This window comes from Bubalus kerabau, chromosome 22 (genome assembly GCF_029407905.1).
Source record: "Bubalus kerabau isolate K-KA32 ecotype Philippines breed swamp buffalo chromosome 22, PCC_UOA_SB_1v2, whole genome shotgun sequence".
NCBI lineage: Eukaryota > Metazoa > Chordata > Mammalia > Artiodactyla > Bovidae > Bubalus > Bubalus kerabau.
Window position 1 is genome coordinate 28,365,065 of NC_073645.1, and position 19,261 is coordinate 28,384,325.

At 40.7% G+C, this 19,261-nt stretch overlaps 1 protein-coding gene across 1 annotated transcript in view; it reads left to right on the forward strand.

Annotated features, from left to right (window-relative positions):
* SORCS3 (sortilin related VPS10 domain containing receptor 3) overlaps window positions 1-19,261 on the forward strand; it is a 466,176-nt gene that overhangs the window by 428,995 nt on the left and 17,920 nt on the right. The window contains exons 21-23 of the mRNA XM_055561093.1: window positions 4,823-4,956; window positions 16,382-16,505; window positions 18,112-18,224. Coding sequence (XP_055417068.1) covers window positions 4,823-4,956; window positions 16,382-16,505; window positions 18,112-18,224 — 371 coding nt within the window. The remainder of the gene's footprint in view (window positions 1-4,822; window positions 4,957-16,381; window positions 16,506-18,111; window positions 18,225-19,261) is intronic.

A 19,261-nucleotide genomic window follows, 5' to 3' on the forward strand; every position in this document is an offset into this window, starting at 1 on the left:
TGCTAGATACTGGGGACACAGTATAGAAAGATGGCCCCCCTCTTGCAGAGTTTACATTCTTGTGAGAGAGGAAAAGCACGGCTAGAAATGGGCCATCAGTAGCCCCGTGGTGATAATCACACCACACCATCTATACTCTTTCTGTGCCAGCAGCACCAGGTCAGAAACCCAGGTGGCTGGTGTGCAGGGTGTTTACAAGCCAACTTTAGAGCAAAAAAAAGACCTGTATTTGAATACTGATCATATCCTTTTGTGAAATGTTTAATATCTGTCAACTTTCTTAGTCTTTACAAACTTCTGATCCCTCTCCTATAATATTTAGATTATAGTGAGGCTTTGAGAATCAAATTGGATTATGTGTATGTGTCAGGGTCCCCAAGACATCCTCTCCCAGGTTTAGTGATTTGCTGGAAGGACTTGTAAGTCTAAGCATATAGTCATAGTTCAGACTTTGATTCATTACACTGATCAGCAGAGAGAGATCAACAAAGAGAAAAGGCCTGTGGGTCAAAGTCTGTAGGAAAAAAAGTGCAAACTTCCAAAAGTCCTCTCCCATGGAGTCCCACAGAACATGCATAATTCCCCAGCAATGAGTTAGAGCAATGCGTATGAAGAGCTCATTGCAAACTCAGTGGCCGTGGCTTCTACTGGGGACTGATCAAATAGCCATCCTCTGCCTAGTGTGCACAAAATTTCCAGACTTCCTGAGGAAAATACTTTTTTCAGAATAAACCATGTCTGTGTGTGTGCCTAGTCTCTCAGTCATATCTGACTCTTTGCTACTCCATGGACTGTAGTCTACCAGCTCCTCTGTCCACAGAATTCTCCAGGCAAAAATACTGGTATGGGTAGCTGTTCCCATCTCCAGGGGATCTTCCTGACCCAGGGATCGAACCCAGGTCTCCTGCATTGCAGGCAGATTCTTTACCATGTGAACCACCAGGGAAGCCCTAGAATAAACCATATCATTGCTTAAAAAAGAAAAAAAATTCTAGGCAGAGTGAACCAGTCCTATCAGCTAACTGTTGACTGGAAATACACTGAGAGCCAAGTTCCCTTACGCCAGAAAAGGGCCAGTCTGACACACAGGTTTTTTTAAAAAACAAATTTACTTTCCTCTGTTCCAATGACCTGCCCCACTCATGTTCCTAATTCTCCCAAGAGTGGACCTTGTCTGCTGGGCACAAAGACCAGTGTACTTCAGTGGCAAAAACAACAACAACGAGGAACAGGTTTATATTGTGGGTTATGTGCGTGAAGGAGGAAATGTTCCTTGAAACTTTTATCGTGCTCATAATTCCCTCCAAATCAATCATGGCTGCATTTACCAGACAGTTATTATAGTGGAAACTGCTCTTGGCCTCACCTTGGGCCATTAGCTAACAAAAGTAGCTGTTAGCCGCCCATAATAACCAATCTCACACAGATTATTAGATTTTTATTAAAAAGAACACTCTTTGACAGTGAGGATTTTAGGAGTTTCCTGGATTCCCTTCTGAATCCTCCCAACTCTCTTCTCTCCAATCCATGGTTTATCTGTAGGTGGAAACCTGGAGCTTCTGGCTCAGGTTCTTTGCTCTAAAAAGCTGTTTAGTGTTCCTTGAGATTATGTTTACTTGTCCTGAAACTGGCATATATGTGGCTGTGTTTGATGGTGTTCTAATTCATGGATGCTCCACCCCTTTTGTGTTTGGCATGAATTTGATAAGAAGAGGGCTTCCCAGGTGACGCTAGTGGTAAAGAACTCCCCTGGCAATGCAGGAAACGTAAGAGATGCAGGTTCAATCCCTGGATCGGGAAGATCTCCTGGAGTAGGAAATGGCACCCCACTCCAGTATTCTTGCCTGGAAGATTCCACGGGCAGAGGAGCCTGGCAGGCTATAGTCTGTAAGGTCACAAGGAGTCAAATAAGACTGAGAGACTGAGCACAGTAGGGAGAAGGAGGTCTCATTTTATATTTGGGGGCATCAAAATGCCCAACAATGTAAGTCTTAGATGAGTGGAGATGTCTGAGTAACAGAAAACTGAGAAGCCCCTCCAGTGCTGTGAATCATAGCAATGTGGAAAAAGCTCAGGGTTCTCATGAGCTGGCCAGCAGGATGGGCTCTGCACATTTTGAAGGAGAGAGCTAAGAATAGGAGCGTTATCTAAAAAATAGTACAAATGAACTTATTTACAAGACAGAAACAGATTCACAGACATAGAAAACAAACTTATGGTTACCAAAGCGGAATAGGGTGGGGGTAAATTAGAAGCATGTGATGCCAGATGCACACTACCATATATAAGATAAATAAGCAACAAGGATTTACTGTACAACACAGGGAATTCTATCCAATATCTTATAATAACCTAGAATAGAAAAAAGAATATATTTATGTATGTAGGTAGGTATGTATGTATAACTAAATCACTTTGCTGTATACCTGAAACTAATGCAATATTGTAAATCAACTATACTTCAATTGAAAAACAAAACAGAAGCATTGACCTTGAGGATAAAGGGACTCCATTCCCATTACGGGGAGAGTGAGAAATCTGAATGTGGGCATGAAGAAGGACTCAGAGGTGTTAAAGTAAGACCCAGGTTTCTCATTTCCCTCCCAGGACACGGCCTGGTCAGGGACCCCTTCCCATTGCCGTATTCTCTTCCACACAGATCAATAAAACACAAACAGCAAAGAGAGTTTAACCAGATGAACTCCTAAAATTGAGTAAAGAAATGAAAACTAGCCAGTATTTTCTCACACCTGTGTTTTTTAAATTCTAGCCCACAATCAAACCATACAAAAATAATTAAACAGGCTCACGAGTTGAAAATAATTAAGCCTTTAGCCAAATGTGTATCTGAAGTGACAGGTTTGAAACTATTTGTTGGAAGAAATCTTGAAATGCTGTATGCCTGGGGTCAGCTGAGAGAGCTGTAGGCAGAGAGTGTTTTTGCACTGTAGATACACAGATTCTTGAATACTTTGTTGATTGTTCAGAAAAATACCATCTGGACAGTGGCAAGCAGGTCTGGCTGATCTCCTCATCTGATCTCAGTTCCTGTCCAAACACCTTTTCTCCCAATATAAATTTACCTATGACACAGGAGGTACGAATGAGATTCACAATAATGCCCACTCTTGTAAGAGAGACTTTAACCCAGTGATAAACAGGAGCCATGATGGTGTGGTGGTGGTGGTGGAAATAGTGTCAGCCCATAACTAATTATATGATACTTTTAATATCCCCAGATCACCTTCATATCTTCTTATTACTGTAAGGAAGGCAAAGGACGGTGTAACAGCCTGTGTAGGGTCAAAGTTATATAAAATAGAAGAAAAGGTCATACAGCCAAAATTAAATAGGAGCAGAAATAAAAAGTATCTTTCTGCTTTCTTCCCTTTAAACAGCCATCTCCAAAATAACCAAGGATGTCATTAGTGAAGGCCTGGTGGCCTGGAAAATGCCCCACTCATGAGACGAACTCAAGGTTCCAAGGATAAAGAGATGTCCTTGCTGCAGCTGTGACCTTTAGTCACTTTAGCTCATCAGCATTATCATGTTGGAAACCAGAAAATGTGTTCCAGCAAAGTGTGGGCAGAGAACTAGAACATTTTAGTTGGATCTGGTGAAGTAGAAAGGATGTAAGAAAGGGAAAAGTGGAGGAAGGGAACACAGGGAAGAAAGGCAGTGGGTAGGGAAAAAAAAGAAAAGGAAAAAGAAAGGGGTAAGGGTTGGGGAGAAAATCCCACGGAATTAAAAAATAACATATCTGCCCCACAAATGGGAGAGGGAGAGGGTGGGAAGATTTGGGAGAATGGCATTGAAACATGTAAAATATCATGTATGAAACGAGTTGCCAGTCCAGGTTCGATGCACGATACTGGATGCTTGGGGCTGGTGCACTGGGACGATCCAGAGGGATGGAATGGGGAGGGAGGAGGGAGGAGGGTTCAGGATGGGGAACACATGTATACCTGTGGCGGATTCACTTTGATATTTGGCAAAACTAATACAATTATGTAAAGTTAAAAAAAAAAAAAATATCTGCCCCACAAATGCAGTGCTGACTCATTAACATTTTTCTTCAGCATTTTCCTCCTCTCATGTTATTTTGAAAATGAATTAAATTAAAATTCTCACTCATTGTGCATAGAATGGATTCCAATGTATTCTCTTACTTGCTAGTTTAGAACTTGAGACTGCTTACATCAGTTTTCTGAGGAGCAAAAAAGAAAAGTTTGGTCATCTTTTGGCAAACAGCTTTTAAAATTATTATTATTTGTGAACCTGGCATTTATTTCTCTTCAATTTAAGGAGACAGGCTTTTTCCTTTTCATAATACAGCCCTGCCAGCTTCTGAGTGACACCCACTGAGTGTTGCAGATGACAGGCACAATGGCCGATTGTTGAACAAGATGGAACCAATTAACAATTGAGGATAATGGCAGAGCCCTCCATACAATGCACCGACCCCCAATCACGATACAGGCTAGGCGGCAGATATGCAAGAGCTCGCTCTTTATCTTCCTATTTTTTGGCTAAGTGTCCAGTAAACTAGCTTTGTCCTTAGATTTGAGGTTCATAAGCATTTGTGGTGGGATCATCAGACGGAAGTTAAGTTCAGATGTCACTCAATCTGAAGCCCAAATTGAGTTCCCTGTTGTTTGCAGTGCTTCATTTCAAGCACACACACACACACACACACCTCAACATCTGTGAGTTTGCAATTGTTGTTTTATTATAGGTGATGGTAAAGATAAAGAATCTGGGAATGTGAGCTTTTGTTTATTCGGGAATAGAAACACTGACATTGCTTTCCTTGTTCCCTCAGGTCCTGTGGAGCATGTTCATCTCCGGGTCCCCTTTGTTGCCATAAGAAATAAGGAGGTCAACATCAGTGCAGTTGTGTGGCCCAGCCAGCTGGGGACTCTTACGTATTTCTGGTGGTTCGGCAATAGTACAAAGGTTTGGCCCTTATCGATTAGTATCTGCTTAGATTTGACCCTTTCTGATTGGGATCTGCTTAGATGATCCCATGTTCTAACTTCTATTTGATGCTGGGAGCACAGGGGGATGTGGGCAATAACAGATACTCAATGAAGCTTGGAATCCATGTCAATGAATATGACATACCTTCCCACATCAAGTTCATTGCTATAATAGGGGAACTTCAAATATCCTAAGGAAGAAAAGATTATATAAACCTGGTTGTTCTTGCTCTTCTGATCAATTTTTCTAATATTCATTTTGCTCTGTTTTGTTTTAATCCTAGCCTTTCTACGCATTAGGTGTATAATATCAAGAAAGTCATTTAATGGTAAATAATCAGCCTGCAATTCCAGGTGACCTTGGTTCAATCCCTGGGTTGGGAAGATCCTCTGGAGAAGGGCATGGAAACACATTCCCACATTCTTGCCTGGAGAATCCCATGCAGAGAGGAACCTGGAGGCTACAGTCCATGGGTCGCAAAGAGTTGAACATGACTGAGCAACTAATACACACACACACACACACACACACATCGAGAAAGTCACTTCAGTTCAGTTCAGTTGCTCTGTTGTGTCTGACTTTGCGACCCCATAGACTGCAGCACACCAGGCCTCCCTGTCCATCACCAACTCCCGGAGTTTACTCAAACTCATGTCCATTGAGTCAGTGATGCCATCCAACTATCTCATCCTTGATCATCCCTTTCTCCTCCTGCCTTCAATCTTTCCCAGCATCAGGGTCTTTTCAAATGAGTCAGTTCTTCGCATCAGATGGTCCAAAGTATTGGAGTTTCAGCTTTAGCATCGGTCCTTCCAATGAATATTCAGGACTGATTTCCTTTGGGGTGAACTGATTGGATCTCCTTGCAATCCAAGGGACTCTTAAGAGTCTTCTCCAACACCACAGTTCAAAAGCATCAATTCTTTGGCACTCAGCTTTCTTTATAGTCCAACTCTCTCATCCATACGTGACTCCTGGAAAAACTATAGCTTTGACTAGATGGACCTTTGTTGGCAATATAATGTCTCTGCTTTTTAATATGGTGTCTAAGTTGGTCATAGCTTTTCTTCCAAGGAGCAAGTGTCTTTTAATTTCATGGCTGCAGTCACCATCTGCAGTGATTTTGGAGCCCAAAAAAATAAAGTCTGTCACTGTTTCCATTGTTCCCCCATGTATTTACCATGAAGTGATTATGATCTTAGTTTTCTGAATGTTGAGTTTTAAGCCAACTTTTTCACTCTCTTCTTTCACTTTTATCAAGAGGTTCTTTTTCGCTTTCTGCCATCAGGGTGGTGTCATCTGCATATCTGAGGTTATTGATATTACTCCTGAAAATCTTGATTCCAGCTTGTGCTTCATCCAGCCTGGCATTTCACATGATGTACTCTGCATATAAGTTAAATAAGCTGGGTGACAGCATATAGCCTTGACATACTCCTTTCCCGATACCAGTCTGTAGTTCCATGTCCAGTTCTAACTGTTGCTTGTCGACCTACATACAGATTTCTCAGGAGGCAGGTCAGGTGGTCTGGTATTCCCATCTCTTTAAAAACTTTACACAATTTGTTGTGATCCACCCAGTCAAAGGCTGTGGCATAATGAATAAGATGCACAAAGGCAAAATGGTTGTCTGAGGAGGCCTTACAAATAGCTGTGAAAAGAAGAGAAGCAAAAGGCAAAGGAGGGAAGAAAAGATATACCCATTTGAATGCAGAGTTCCAAACAATAGCAAGGAGAGATAAGAAAGCCTTCCTCAGTGATCAATGCAAAGAAATAGAGGAAAACAATAGAATGGGAAAGACTAGAAATCTGTTCAAGAAAATTAGAGATACCAAGGGAACATTTCATGCAAAGATGAGCACAATAAAGGACAGAAATTGGATGGACCTAACAGAAGCAGAAGATATTAAGAAGAGGTGGCAAGAATACACAGAAGAACTGTACAAAAAATAAATACTCAGTTGCCATGTAATAATTCCTTTTTAAAAGGAATGGAACAATGCCAGTTTTGTTTGTTTGTTTGAGATGAACAAATAGAACTTCAGCTCTTGCATGATAAGAGTAGGATATGATTCATTCCTGCTCTTATTTTCAAGTAAAAAATGTTTTTTACTGAAGTAGAGTTGATTTACAGTATTGTGAGTCCTGCTTTTGTTTAGGGAAGCAGCATTGTATGGTGCTCAGTAAAATGAAGCGCCATATAATGGTGCTTAGTAAGAAAGCTAAGATCATCGAACAAGCAAGAGAGTTCCAGGAAAACATTTACTTCTGCTTTATTGACTACTCTAAAGCCTAGGCTGTGTGGATCACAACAAACTTGGAAAATTTTTCAAGACATGGAAATACCAGACCAGCTTACCTGCCTCCTGAGAAATCTGTATGCAGATCAGAAAGCAACAGTTAGAACTGGACATGAAACAACAGACTGGTTCCAAATAGGGAAAGGAGTACCCTGCTGATTTAACTTATATGCAGAGTATATCATGCGAAATGCCGAGCTGGATAAAGCATAAGCTGGAATCAAGATTGCTGGGAGAAATATCAATAAGTTCAGATACACAGATGACACCACCCTTATGGCAGAAAGAAAAGAACTAAAGAGCCTCTTGATGAAAGTGAAAGAGGAGAGTGAAAAGGTTGGCTTAAAACTCAACATTCAGAAAACTAAGATCATGGCATCTGGTCCCATCACTTCATGGCAAACAGAAGCGGAAACAATGGAAACAGTGAGGGACTTCACTTTTGGGGCTCCAAAATCACTGCAGATGTTGACTGCAGCCATGAAATTAAAAGATGCTTGCTCCTTGGAAGAAAAGCTGTGACCAACCTAGACAGCATATTAAAAAGCAGAGACATTACTTTGCCAACAAAGGTCAATCAATAAAAGCAATGGTTTTTCTAGTAGTCATGTATGGATGTGAGAGTTGGACTATAAAGAAAGCTGAGTGCCAAAGAATTGATACTTTTGATCTGTAGTGTTGGAGAAGACTCTTGAGAGTCCCTTGGACTGCAAGGAGATCCAATCAGTCCATCCTAAAGGAAATCAGTCCTGAATATTCATTGGAAGGATTGATGCTGAAACTGAAACTCCAATACTTTGACCACCTGATGCGAGAAACTGACTTGTTGGCAAAGACCCTGATGCTGGGAAAGATTGAAGGCAGGAGGAGAAGGAGACGACAGAGGATAAGATGGTTGGATGGCATCACTGACTCAATGGACAAGAGTTTGAGTAAACTCTGGGAGTTGGTGATGGACAGGAAGTCCTGGCATGCTGCGGTCCATGGGGTCGCAAAGATTAGGACATGACTGAGTGACTGAACTGATTATGTGGTGGAGAGAATATGTACTGTGGGTTCAGAAAGAAAAGGGTGAGGTTTCTAGCATTGCTGCATGTTGTTTGTGTGAGCTTGATCAAGTGGTTCAACCTAACATTTAAAGCACTCAACTGAAAACTGAGAGACTAATGCTTATGTCATCTTGATTTTTGTGAAAACTAAGTAAAATAATCTGTATTTCCCTGGCATAGATTAGGTACTCACTAAATGATGCTTTTTTTTTTTGGTATAAAATATGGCAGTTAGGATGGGTTGATAAAAGACAATTAGATTTATGGGACCCCAAGGACAATTTTCTGTTTGTATCCTTTGTGCTGTGTACTTTTAATTTCTTAGTATAGGCTATGATGCTTTTGCATTTCTAGTGTTATTGTTCACTGGGACAATAGGTAAGGAGGTTAGTTAATAAGATGCCCCTTTGGTACATTAGAGTCTTGAAGCTCCCTATGTGAGATGAGCATTCTAAAGGCAAACATCTGGTTCACTCTTGAGCCAGAACCCAGGTGTCCTCACTCCCGTCTATACCAGTACCATTCCCAGCCCCAGGATGCTTTCTTTGCATCACTCAGTTTGTCTCTGGGAGCTCACGAAGTGCAGTGAAGTGAAAGTTACTCAGTCATGTCCAACTCTTTGCAACCCCATGGACTATACAGTCCATGGAATTCTGCAGGCCAGAATACTGGAATGTGTAGCTATTCCCTTCTCCAGGGGATCTTCCCCACCCAGGGATCGAACCCAGGTCTCCCAAATTGAAGGCAGATTCTTTACCAGCTGAGACACAAGGGAAGCCCAACAGCTCATAGACCCTAAAATTCTGCTTCAAACACTAGCAGACATAAACATGGTGAAATAAAAAGAAAAAGTTTTCCGGGAGGAGAACACCTGAAAGAGAAGGACTTTAAGTTCATTTCACCTCAGAGGATGTGAGGTTTGGGCTGTCCAGCCAGGGAGTTCTTTTCCTGTAGTGTTTGTTCACCTGTGGACTTTTCAGGGAGATGACTGTGTACAGAGGGCAGTTCTTGGCCATCATAAGCCCAATGATTTACTCAACTGCCCACAAGGAACTGAGGACAGGGCTTCTCTGTGGCACCAGTTTTTTTCTTTGTGTGTTGATTCTGTGACCTGAAATACCAGGCAGTGTCTAATAAATATTTGATCAATGGAGAAGTGGATAGTGTGATTAGAGAGTTGTTTCTATTTCTCAGATAATCATCTGTGTTAGTTTGAAGCTCAATGTACTTTTCTCTAAGTCAAGGATAAAAACATCAAATCCATGAACATCACTGAGTTATTATTTGAAATTATCTGCCTCTCTAATTTATATTGTGCCATATTATGAAGGGGAAATTTTAAAATTGCAGAAAGCCATTATTGTTTTATTTTTTTAATGACAATGACCTGAAGTATTCCTTTGGTTAAGAATTCCACCTATAATGAGCATAAAGTGTTGTAAAAATACTTAGATATCAAAGATTCTACTGGTTGGTTTTTGTTTCCAAAGAACCAAGAGAATGAGAGTACATTAGAGGCATTCAAACAGAGTGATATTGAGACAAGTCCCGATACAGGTTCTTCTTTGTTCTATGTCTTTGATCAAATCAGGTAATTGCTCTGTGCCTCAGTTAAGTAAGGCTAGCAGAGACTATATTCTAATATTGCTTTGAAGATTAATAAGGAAAGGTACTTAAGTGCTTAGAACCTATCTAAGCACTTGAATATTATCAGTCACTGTTGTGCTTATCCTTTGTATCAGTGGGATATACCTCTTGGGGAGCAAATCTGACATGGTTCCACAGATTTCTCTCCCACTTCTAAGCATGGTTATTCTGCTAGTTAAAAAAAGGTGTATTTTCAGTGCTTTTGCCAGCATCAAGACAGAAACACATTAAGGTGGCCATAGTGTTGAAAAGTTGATCCAGTGAGATTTTTCCTGGCAAATGAGTTTCTTCGGGTGGTTGTTGGGTGCTCTGAGTATCGAGCTAGTTGGCTGCCTTTGATAAACAAACTGATCTGTGAAAGGGGCAGATATTAATTTTGAGCATTTATTTCTACTATTGTCTTTATATACATTATTGTATTTAGTCATCAGAATATCACTGATGAAAGAGAAATTGGCTTGTGTGTGTATATCTGTGTGTTGTGACCAGGTGAATTGGACAGTTTCACCCCAGTGGTTGAATTAAGTCAACCTCCCAGTAAGAATCAGTTGAGGGTCTTCCCTCATGGTTCAGTGGCTAAGACTCCTCTTTCCCAATGCAGAGAACCTGGGTTCTATCCCTAGTTGGGAAACTAGATCTCTTATGTACAACCAAGAGTTCACATGCCACAACTAAGGCCTGGCGTAAGGCCAAATAAATAAATAAATAAAATTTTATTTAAAAAAGAATCAGTTGACATCCCCCCAAATATTTATAGTCAACCTTCTGTTTGGTGCCCTTAGGAATAGAAGAGCACTTTGTCTCTACCTTCAGGGAAAGTACATTTCTGATAAGAAGGCACAGTGAATACACACACAGTTATTGGTGCTCAAGTGTGATGATGTATGCATAAATGGAAGAGATCCAGTGTTCCTAAAATCCAACTGTAGGCCCGTATACCTTCAAACCTATTAGCAGATGTGAAATTATATCAGGAGTTCCATGAATCTTTCTCAAGAACTTGTATTTTGTGCTAGCTGTTATGAGGAACACAAAAACAATATAAATTTCATTTGTTCCCCTTAGTGAGTGAAGTCGCTCATTCGTGTCTGACTCTTTGCGACCCCATGGACTGTAGCTTACCAGGCTCCTCCGTCCATGGGATTTTACAGGCAAGAATACTGGAGTGGGTTGCCATTTCCTTCTCCAGGAGATCTTCCTGATCTAGGGATCGAACCCGGGTCTCCCGCATTATAGGCAGATGCTTTACCGTCTGAGCCTCTATTTGAGGCTCAGACGGTAAAGTCCTCTATTTGAAAATATGAGGTTAACATCCGAGAATAGATACTATAAGCTATGGTAATAGGAATATAACATTATTGGCCCAGCCAAGCAGCTTAGGGGGTGATGGATGCAGGGCTTCTTGGTCTTAGAGCAAGTCGTGTATGGAGCTGGTCCTAAGCTGGCATTGAAGGAGCAATAGAATTGGGGCAGAAAGGAGGGAAGGGATTTGTATGCAGTGGTAAGGCTTTGGGTATGTTTTTGTTCTGTGTAGATTGAGTCTACCAAAGTGGGATTCATTTGGGATGAATTGCATAACAACTAAAACTGGAGTGGATAGGTGACCAATGGCTTTAAATGACATAAATGAATACATTTTATTTTGTCATAGAAATTCATATTTAGAAGAGGATATTGTAAGAGAGTGGGCTTTCCAGGTGGCTCAGTGGTAAAGAACCCCCCTGCCAGTGCAGGAGACTTAAGAAAAGTGGGTTCGATCCCTGGGTTGGAAAGATCCCGTGGAGGAGGGCATGGCAGCCTACTCCAGAATTCTTCCCTGGAGAGTCCCATGGGCAGAGGAGCCTGGCCAGCTGCAGTCCATAGAATTGCACAAAGTCAGAGCTGACTGAAGCAACTAAACATACATGCACATGTTATTGTGGAATCTGCTAAAACTTTTAAGGGAGATAAGCGTAGTGATTGCATAGTCTGTCTAATTTGGGAATGGCAAGTTTTTATCAGGGTATACATTTAAACTGTGGACATTTGATAATATTCTATGTTGATTTACTGTGTTTGGGAAAATGGTGTAGGCTGCATCCACACATTTCCGTGAAGCTCCCAGATCCATTATTCAGGGGGATATCTTCTAACTATGTAGTCGTTCAAGAGCTTTGCTGATGTCTTGCTGGGTTTACTGGATAGGATGTGACCTGTTGCACATAAGGGACTCTTTGTGGGCAGGGATGTAACCCACAGCCTATGCAGGCCATGAGCCTTGCCGTGGGCTGCCCGTGCAGCTTGGACAAAACACAGAGAAGTCAATTGGCCGCATGTTGGATTTGTGGGGCTCTAAAAGGCCAATTTGCTGGGATTAACAGAGGTCTGGCTTAATAAATGTGTCTGCTTGCCTAATAGATTTAGTAAATGAACCTTAAAATACTTGATTTAATTTAGTGTTGTGCACTAGACATGGGTGGCCAGTGAAGAACTCAAGAATTCCGTGGAGTGTTCCAGCTTTGCAAGGGAGGTGAAATCAGCCATGATGCTATAATAGCTGATGAAAAACAAAAGCAATTTGAAAAACAAAATTAGCTTCTGCCATCTCTCTAGCATGGAAGCCTGTGGTCTGCTGCCCTGGAGGCCAAGTGTGCTCATTTGACACAGTTTGCTGTGGCTCAGAGCCCTGACTGGCTGGTGGGATGGCATGCTCCCTCCCACCTCAGCTGGCATTTCCTTGCTTGGTTCCTGGATCTGCTAGGAAAGCAGCCAGAGAGGAGAAAGTCAGATCTGCTGGAGCGGGAGGAATCCCTCTCCTTTCAGGTTGCCCAGCCCAGTCTAAGACAAGAAGAGTGTGCAGAGAAAGAAGAGTGGGGACCACGTAGACCCCTGAGTGCTGAGGATGATGTGGGAGTAGTGCAGATTCCTTTAAAAAAAAGTGAAAGTAGCTCAGTCGTGTCTGACCCTTTGTGACCCCATAGACTATACAGTCCATGGAATTCTCCAGGCCAGAATACTGGAGTGGGTAGCCAGATTCCTTGAAGAGAACACCATTAGGGGAGAAAGGATCCTGATGGTGAGAGGTGGGAAGAGATTAGAGATAGCTGAGGGCAGTAACCAAAACAGAAGGGTAATGTGATATAGTTATGGTCAGAGAGAACAATTTATGGAAGCAAGAGAAACTAAAAACACATCAGTTATTCCTTTGCTGTTTTGTTTCTCTCCCAACATTTTATTATTAAAAACTTCAAACACAAATTAAAAAATGAAATAATTTTACAGTGAATATCCATATACCCACCACCTGTAGTCTATCATTGGAGAAGGGCATGGCAACCCACTCCAGTATTCTTGCCTGGAGAATCCCATGGACATTATATATTAACATCTACTCTGCTTGTTTTATCATGTCTATTTATCTGTCCATCCTTAGTCTATCATTAACACATAGTCTATATTAACATCTACTCTGCTTGTTTTATCATGTCTATTTATCTGTCCATCCTTCTATCCAGCAATCAACTGATCTTAATTTTTTAAAATTCATTTTAGAATAAATTTCAGACAGCTATATACTTTATCCTAAATGCTTCAGGCTACAAATCATTCTTTACTTGTTTACATTTTTTCCTCCATGGAGGTATGAAATGTATCAATCACAAAATGGACAGATCTGAAGTCTGTACTTCCTGAGTTCTGAGAAATACACATACTTATAACCTAAACTCCTATCAAGATATATATTATTAGCATTGCTTCCAAAAGTTCTCCATACCCCTTCTCAGTAAATTCCCACCCCAAACCCCAGAGCCAACCACTATTTTTTCCCATCATGAATTAGATCTATCTTTTCTATTAATAGAACTTCATATTCATACCATATGAATTCTTTATATAAGGTTTCTTTCATTTCTTATGGTTTTGAGAAGGCAATGTCACCCTACTCCAGTACTCTTGCCTGGAAAATCCCATGGACGGAGGAGCCTGGTAGGCTGCAGTCTATGGGGTCGCTAAGAGTTGGACACAACTGAGCAACTTCACTTTCACTTTTCACTTTCCTGCATTGGAGAAGGAAATGGCAACCCACTCCAGTGTTCTTGCCTGGAAAATCCCAGGGATGGTGGAGCCTGATGGGCTGCCGTCTAAGGGGTCGCACAGAGTCGGACATGACTGAAGTGACTTAGCAGCAGCAGCATGTTTTTGAGACTCATCCATACTGTTATGTATATCAATATTTGCTTTTTTATTTTGTTGAATGCATGCACTTGGGCTTGTTTATTCATTTTCCTATTGATAAATTCTTCTAGGTTCGTTTCAGTTTTTGACTACTATGAATGTAACTGCTATGAGCATTTTCTTCTGTTTGTGGATACATGTTTTCTTTTATCTTGACTAAATTTCCCAGACTGCAATTGCTAAGCTATAAATATAAAATAGCATGATTATCTTGGAAAAATTATTACAGTTTCTTATAAAAGTGAACTTTTTCCTACATAGTTGCACCATTGTACATCCCATCAAAAATGTATGAGAGTTCTAGTTGCTCCACATCCTCAACAATATTTGTCCTTATTTTTAAAGAAATTTTTGTCATTCTGTTGGGTATACAGATGAATTTCATTTTCCTTCCAAAGAATATGACTAAGGTAATGAAACAGTTGAAGGCATTCTGACAGACAAGCCCTAATGGGTTGACTAGTAGGAACTAGAAAATTAGCCGAAAGCCATTCATTAATTCTGTGTGTTCTTATTGCTGAATAAGTCCTTACAACTTTAAGCTAAGGCCCACAGTGGGGACAGACTTTTCCCAAGGTTATTCCTTAAAATAGTAACAGAGCCAGAGTTTCAAGTCTCTGTTCTTGTTACACCAACAATGGCCACTCAGTGGCACACAGCTTTCCTTTAGTCCATGTCCATGGCCAATATTGCCGTGTTAAGCCTGACTTGACTTCTCAGCACAGGACACTGAACAGCCACCGTTGGTCTGTTGGAGTTGATGTCCATCACAGAACTACTTGTGCCTCATTTGTGGTTTAATTAATGAGTTCACATCCTTGTGCATATCATCACAGAACCATAAGTATGAGGAAGCATGCTTGGACTCTGGGCTTACTCTTAGTTAACAAAAAAGAGTATAACTCTTTCCACACCCACTTCCTTCTTTCATTTAGCAAACAGAGAAGAAAGGGTGTCAGGAAGCTTAGAGCAATGTCTAATCCTGTCCGACTCCAGCCATCAGTTTGGTCATAAAATAGAGCAATAGAATTTTAAAGCCAAGAAATCAAATTATTGTTTCAGAGGCCCAGGTGAAAATTCTGAGCTAGAAAGGGACTTCAGTTTTGCAGAAGGGACGCTGTAGTCTGAATGCTGCATCTCTGAGCCTCTGCAGCATCCAGGCGCACAGATGTGCTGTGAACTCTGGCTGATATCCACACTCTTAAAAGCCAAGTGTATGCATCCTCACAACTGGTGACATCACTGCTCTAGCCTATTGTCATCCAACCCACAGAGAGGAGATGGGGTCTGCTCATCCGCACTTGTGACATCTATTCATGAGCTGCCTTAGAAAAGCCTTACCTTGCAAACACCAGATAACTTGAGAGGACATGGGCCTCAAGATAACCACTGAATAATGACACTTTAATCTCAGAATCTGCATTCTCTTCTCTCCAATAAACCCTTGCTTCTACTGAGATCCTAATTTCTAAGGGAAAGCATGTGCTTATTATCTTTCTCTCTTTATCTTTGGCAAGTCCTATCTGTTATGATCAGGGGAAGACAGAAAAAGAAAAAAAGATTAAAAAGTGAGCACAGATATGCATGTTTCTCTGTTTCCCAGCTTATTTAAATTGTTAGAAATGCCTTGCAATGGAACACATAGATATGATAAAACAAAATGTCAATAATACGACTGTATATACAACTTATATATGGATTCTGCTAGATGTAAGACAACATGCCAAAGGCAGGTAGGTGATTCAGAAAGAAATAAAATATGGTCACTTCTCTGAGAAATCTTGCAGCCCAATGGAATACATGATGAAAATATAAGTTGCACAAAACATTAGAGGAAAAGAGAAAGTGATCACCTATTCCCAGAGTCACTAGAAATAGATTACAAAAGGTGCTTCTACTTTGCCCCAGGAGAAGTAACAGAATGATGGACAAAATCCATGGTGCCCAGTCTTATCTTTGTCTCTTAGAATTAGCATTTTACAGTGTATTTCAAGTATATTAATATGCTTCCTGGATACTAGCTATATAATTTAGAAAGCTGTGCAATTTTTTTCTTCCTTCTTCAAGTTAGGATCCCTTGGGGATATGCAAATGCTATGCAGATTGGTGACAGTCTGAGATTTACAGGAAAGGAGGGAGTCTGATATTCCCATAAAGGACTAAGTAAGTGTTTCGGCTTCTCTCTTTTAGCCCCTCATCACCTTGGACAGCAGCATTTCCTTCACATTCCTAGCAGAGGGAACTAATACCATCACTGTCCAGGTGGCTGCTGGGAATGCCCTCATCCAGGACACAAAAGATATCGCTGTTCACGGTAAGCCCTGTGATGCCCCTTTCTGCCCAGTGATCCCCTCCAGCCACCCGAGTGGCATTCACTGACTGCTTTGGAAATTGCCCAGGCCGTGGGAAAATTATGTAGGTCCACAAAAGGTATCTAAAGGTACTTCTTTACTTGTCCTTGAGTAGATACTGAGATTGTTAGAGAAGTAGGTACAGATAAGCATTGTTTGTCTTCCGTGATATGTCTGCATCATAACCTGATGGTCTCATTAGACAGGGATAAACCATAAGTTGAAGAGATGCTGAGCTAAAAAGACTATCATTGAAGCATCTTGATCTGTTGAACCGCCAAGGTATCTATAACACACAGGTAGCATCCATTCTTTGTGAGGTGTGAACCAGTAATTTCAAAAGCTGGAGAAGTTACAGTACCTGCTCTTGAGGAACTCATAGCTTAAGTACTGAGATGAACTATACATAACCGATGTGTTTTGTTTGTTGTTGGAGACTCTAACATCTTTTGCTGCAAAGGATAAGAATAAGGCTAAGAATATAAGGATAAAACAAGGCAGGAGAGTGGTAAACAGAATCACCATTCTGTTCTCTATCCTGGAGGACCATTCTTAATTATTAAGTTAATTTTCAATCAAACTGTGCTTTTATCACCATTCAGTGAACCTCCCTCAAACCCTAAAAACAGCCACTATAGAAAAAAAGAAAGCCAAAAGAAAATCCTAGAAAACAGGATTTTCTGGAAAGTTATACTAAGGTATATGACTTTAAACTATAAACTTTGACTCAGTTTATATCTTCCACTTCACCCCAGATGAGTGCCTTTTCCTACAACTCTGCAAACTTGAGGTTCAGGCTCTCTCATTGGGCACCTGGAAGACTTTAAACATTTTTATTGGAGTGCAACTGGGAGTTTGGGGTTTGTAGATGTAAACTATTACATTTTGAAGGGATAGACAATAAGGTCCTACTGTATAGCATAGGGAACTATATCCAGTCTCCTAGGATAAACCATAATGGAAAAGAATATAAAAAAAGAATGTATATCCGTATAAAACTGGGTCACTTTGCTGTACAGCATAAATGAGCACAACATTGTAAATCAACCATACTTCAATTAAAAAATTAAAATACAGAGAAGTACACAGATAATGTTTCAGCTTCATGAATTACCACAAAGTGGACAGACCTGTGTATCTACCAATCAGATCAAGAAACCAAATGTTACCCACAGCCTAGATACAGCAGTATCGATGGAACAAGAAAAAGCTCCATTCTAATCTAGCTCAATTTATTAATGCTTTATTGTTGCCTCTGCATGACTACCTGTAGCAGCAAAAGTCTCCTTTTCCCTGAGTTTCACAATTATCTTGCATTTTGGATGTTTATTTACAAGAAGAAATTCTTAAGATTAAAAAAAAAAAGTGGTAGGAGCACAAAACTACTTCCAGTAGGTGACTTCCAGTCACCAAATCCCACTTCATTTAGAAGCCAAGAGACAGGCTGAAAAGACAGAATTAGACATGAGGCCGCATGGAAGCCCTTTTCCTAAAGCACAAAGATGGTGGAGTCTCCCCACCTTATCGCAGCCTCTCTCAGCCTCACTCACACATGCTCTCTCCTTGCAGAATACTTCCAGTCCCAGCTCTTATCTTTCTCTCCTAATCTGGATTACCACAATCCTGACATTCCAGAGTGGAGGCAAGATATTGCCAATGTGATCAAGCGGGCTCTGGTGAAAGTAAGTTGACTTTATCTTTGCTTAAATCTTCTTGAATAAAGAACCAGATGGTGTGGTCCCGGAGGCATTTTCATGGATTCAGACCACCATTCTACAGTTAAATAAAGATTATTGCTCTGTAAAAAGAGAGAGAAGGGTAGAGGAAATGAAGGATGGAAAAGAAAGATGGAGAGATTCAGAAGAGAGAGATAAAGACAATTAATCCATGTTTGAGGATGGGAAATTGGCACCATCTTTCTCCTACATTTTTCTAAGACAGGAGATTGAGCCCTTTAATAAAATGATTGATGGACCACTGCTTAAGTATATACTAATGTCACTCACTCGTTTGGCCCACCAAAGTTTAGAGAGCTTTTGTTTGTTTGTTGTTTTTGTTGCTGTTTTTTAAAAAATTTATTTGTTTTTTAATTGAAGGATAATTGCTTTACAGACTTTTGTTGTTTTCTGTCAAACCTCAATATGAATCAGCCATAGGTATACATATATCCCCTCCCTTTTGTTGTTGTTTTTTAACCAGACAATCAGACTTCAGGATTTCCATTGACCATATGTCGCAGTCAGAAGGTGACAAGCTAGGAATTAGAGCATGCCAGCAGACTCTAGGGTGATAGTTGGCACCAAGCCTGGCATTCTGCTGTCTGTGGCGTCACAAAGAGTCAGACATGACTTGGCAACTGAACGACAACAGTATATTTTCCTTAGAGCAAGTTGAAATGGTTTTGTTAACCATTTGCTCAGACCTAGGCACTAGAGTATAATGATGGATAAAACATGGTCAATTCAAATTTAAGTCTAATGTGCAACTAGTTCTATGAGAGAGGCATGGCCAGCATTTCAAAGGAGCATGGAAAAAAGCGCAATTCACTCTATCTAGAAAAGTTCAGGCTTGACACATATTTGTGATTCAGTAAATACTTGTGAACTAGTGGAATCGTCTTTGGAGGGAATACTTGAACTCTGTTTTAAAGGATAAACGGTAGTTAACAGAGACAGGATGATGTCTCTCAGGTACAATGAAGGCATGTGCAAAGCCATGG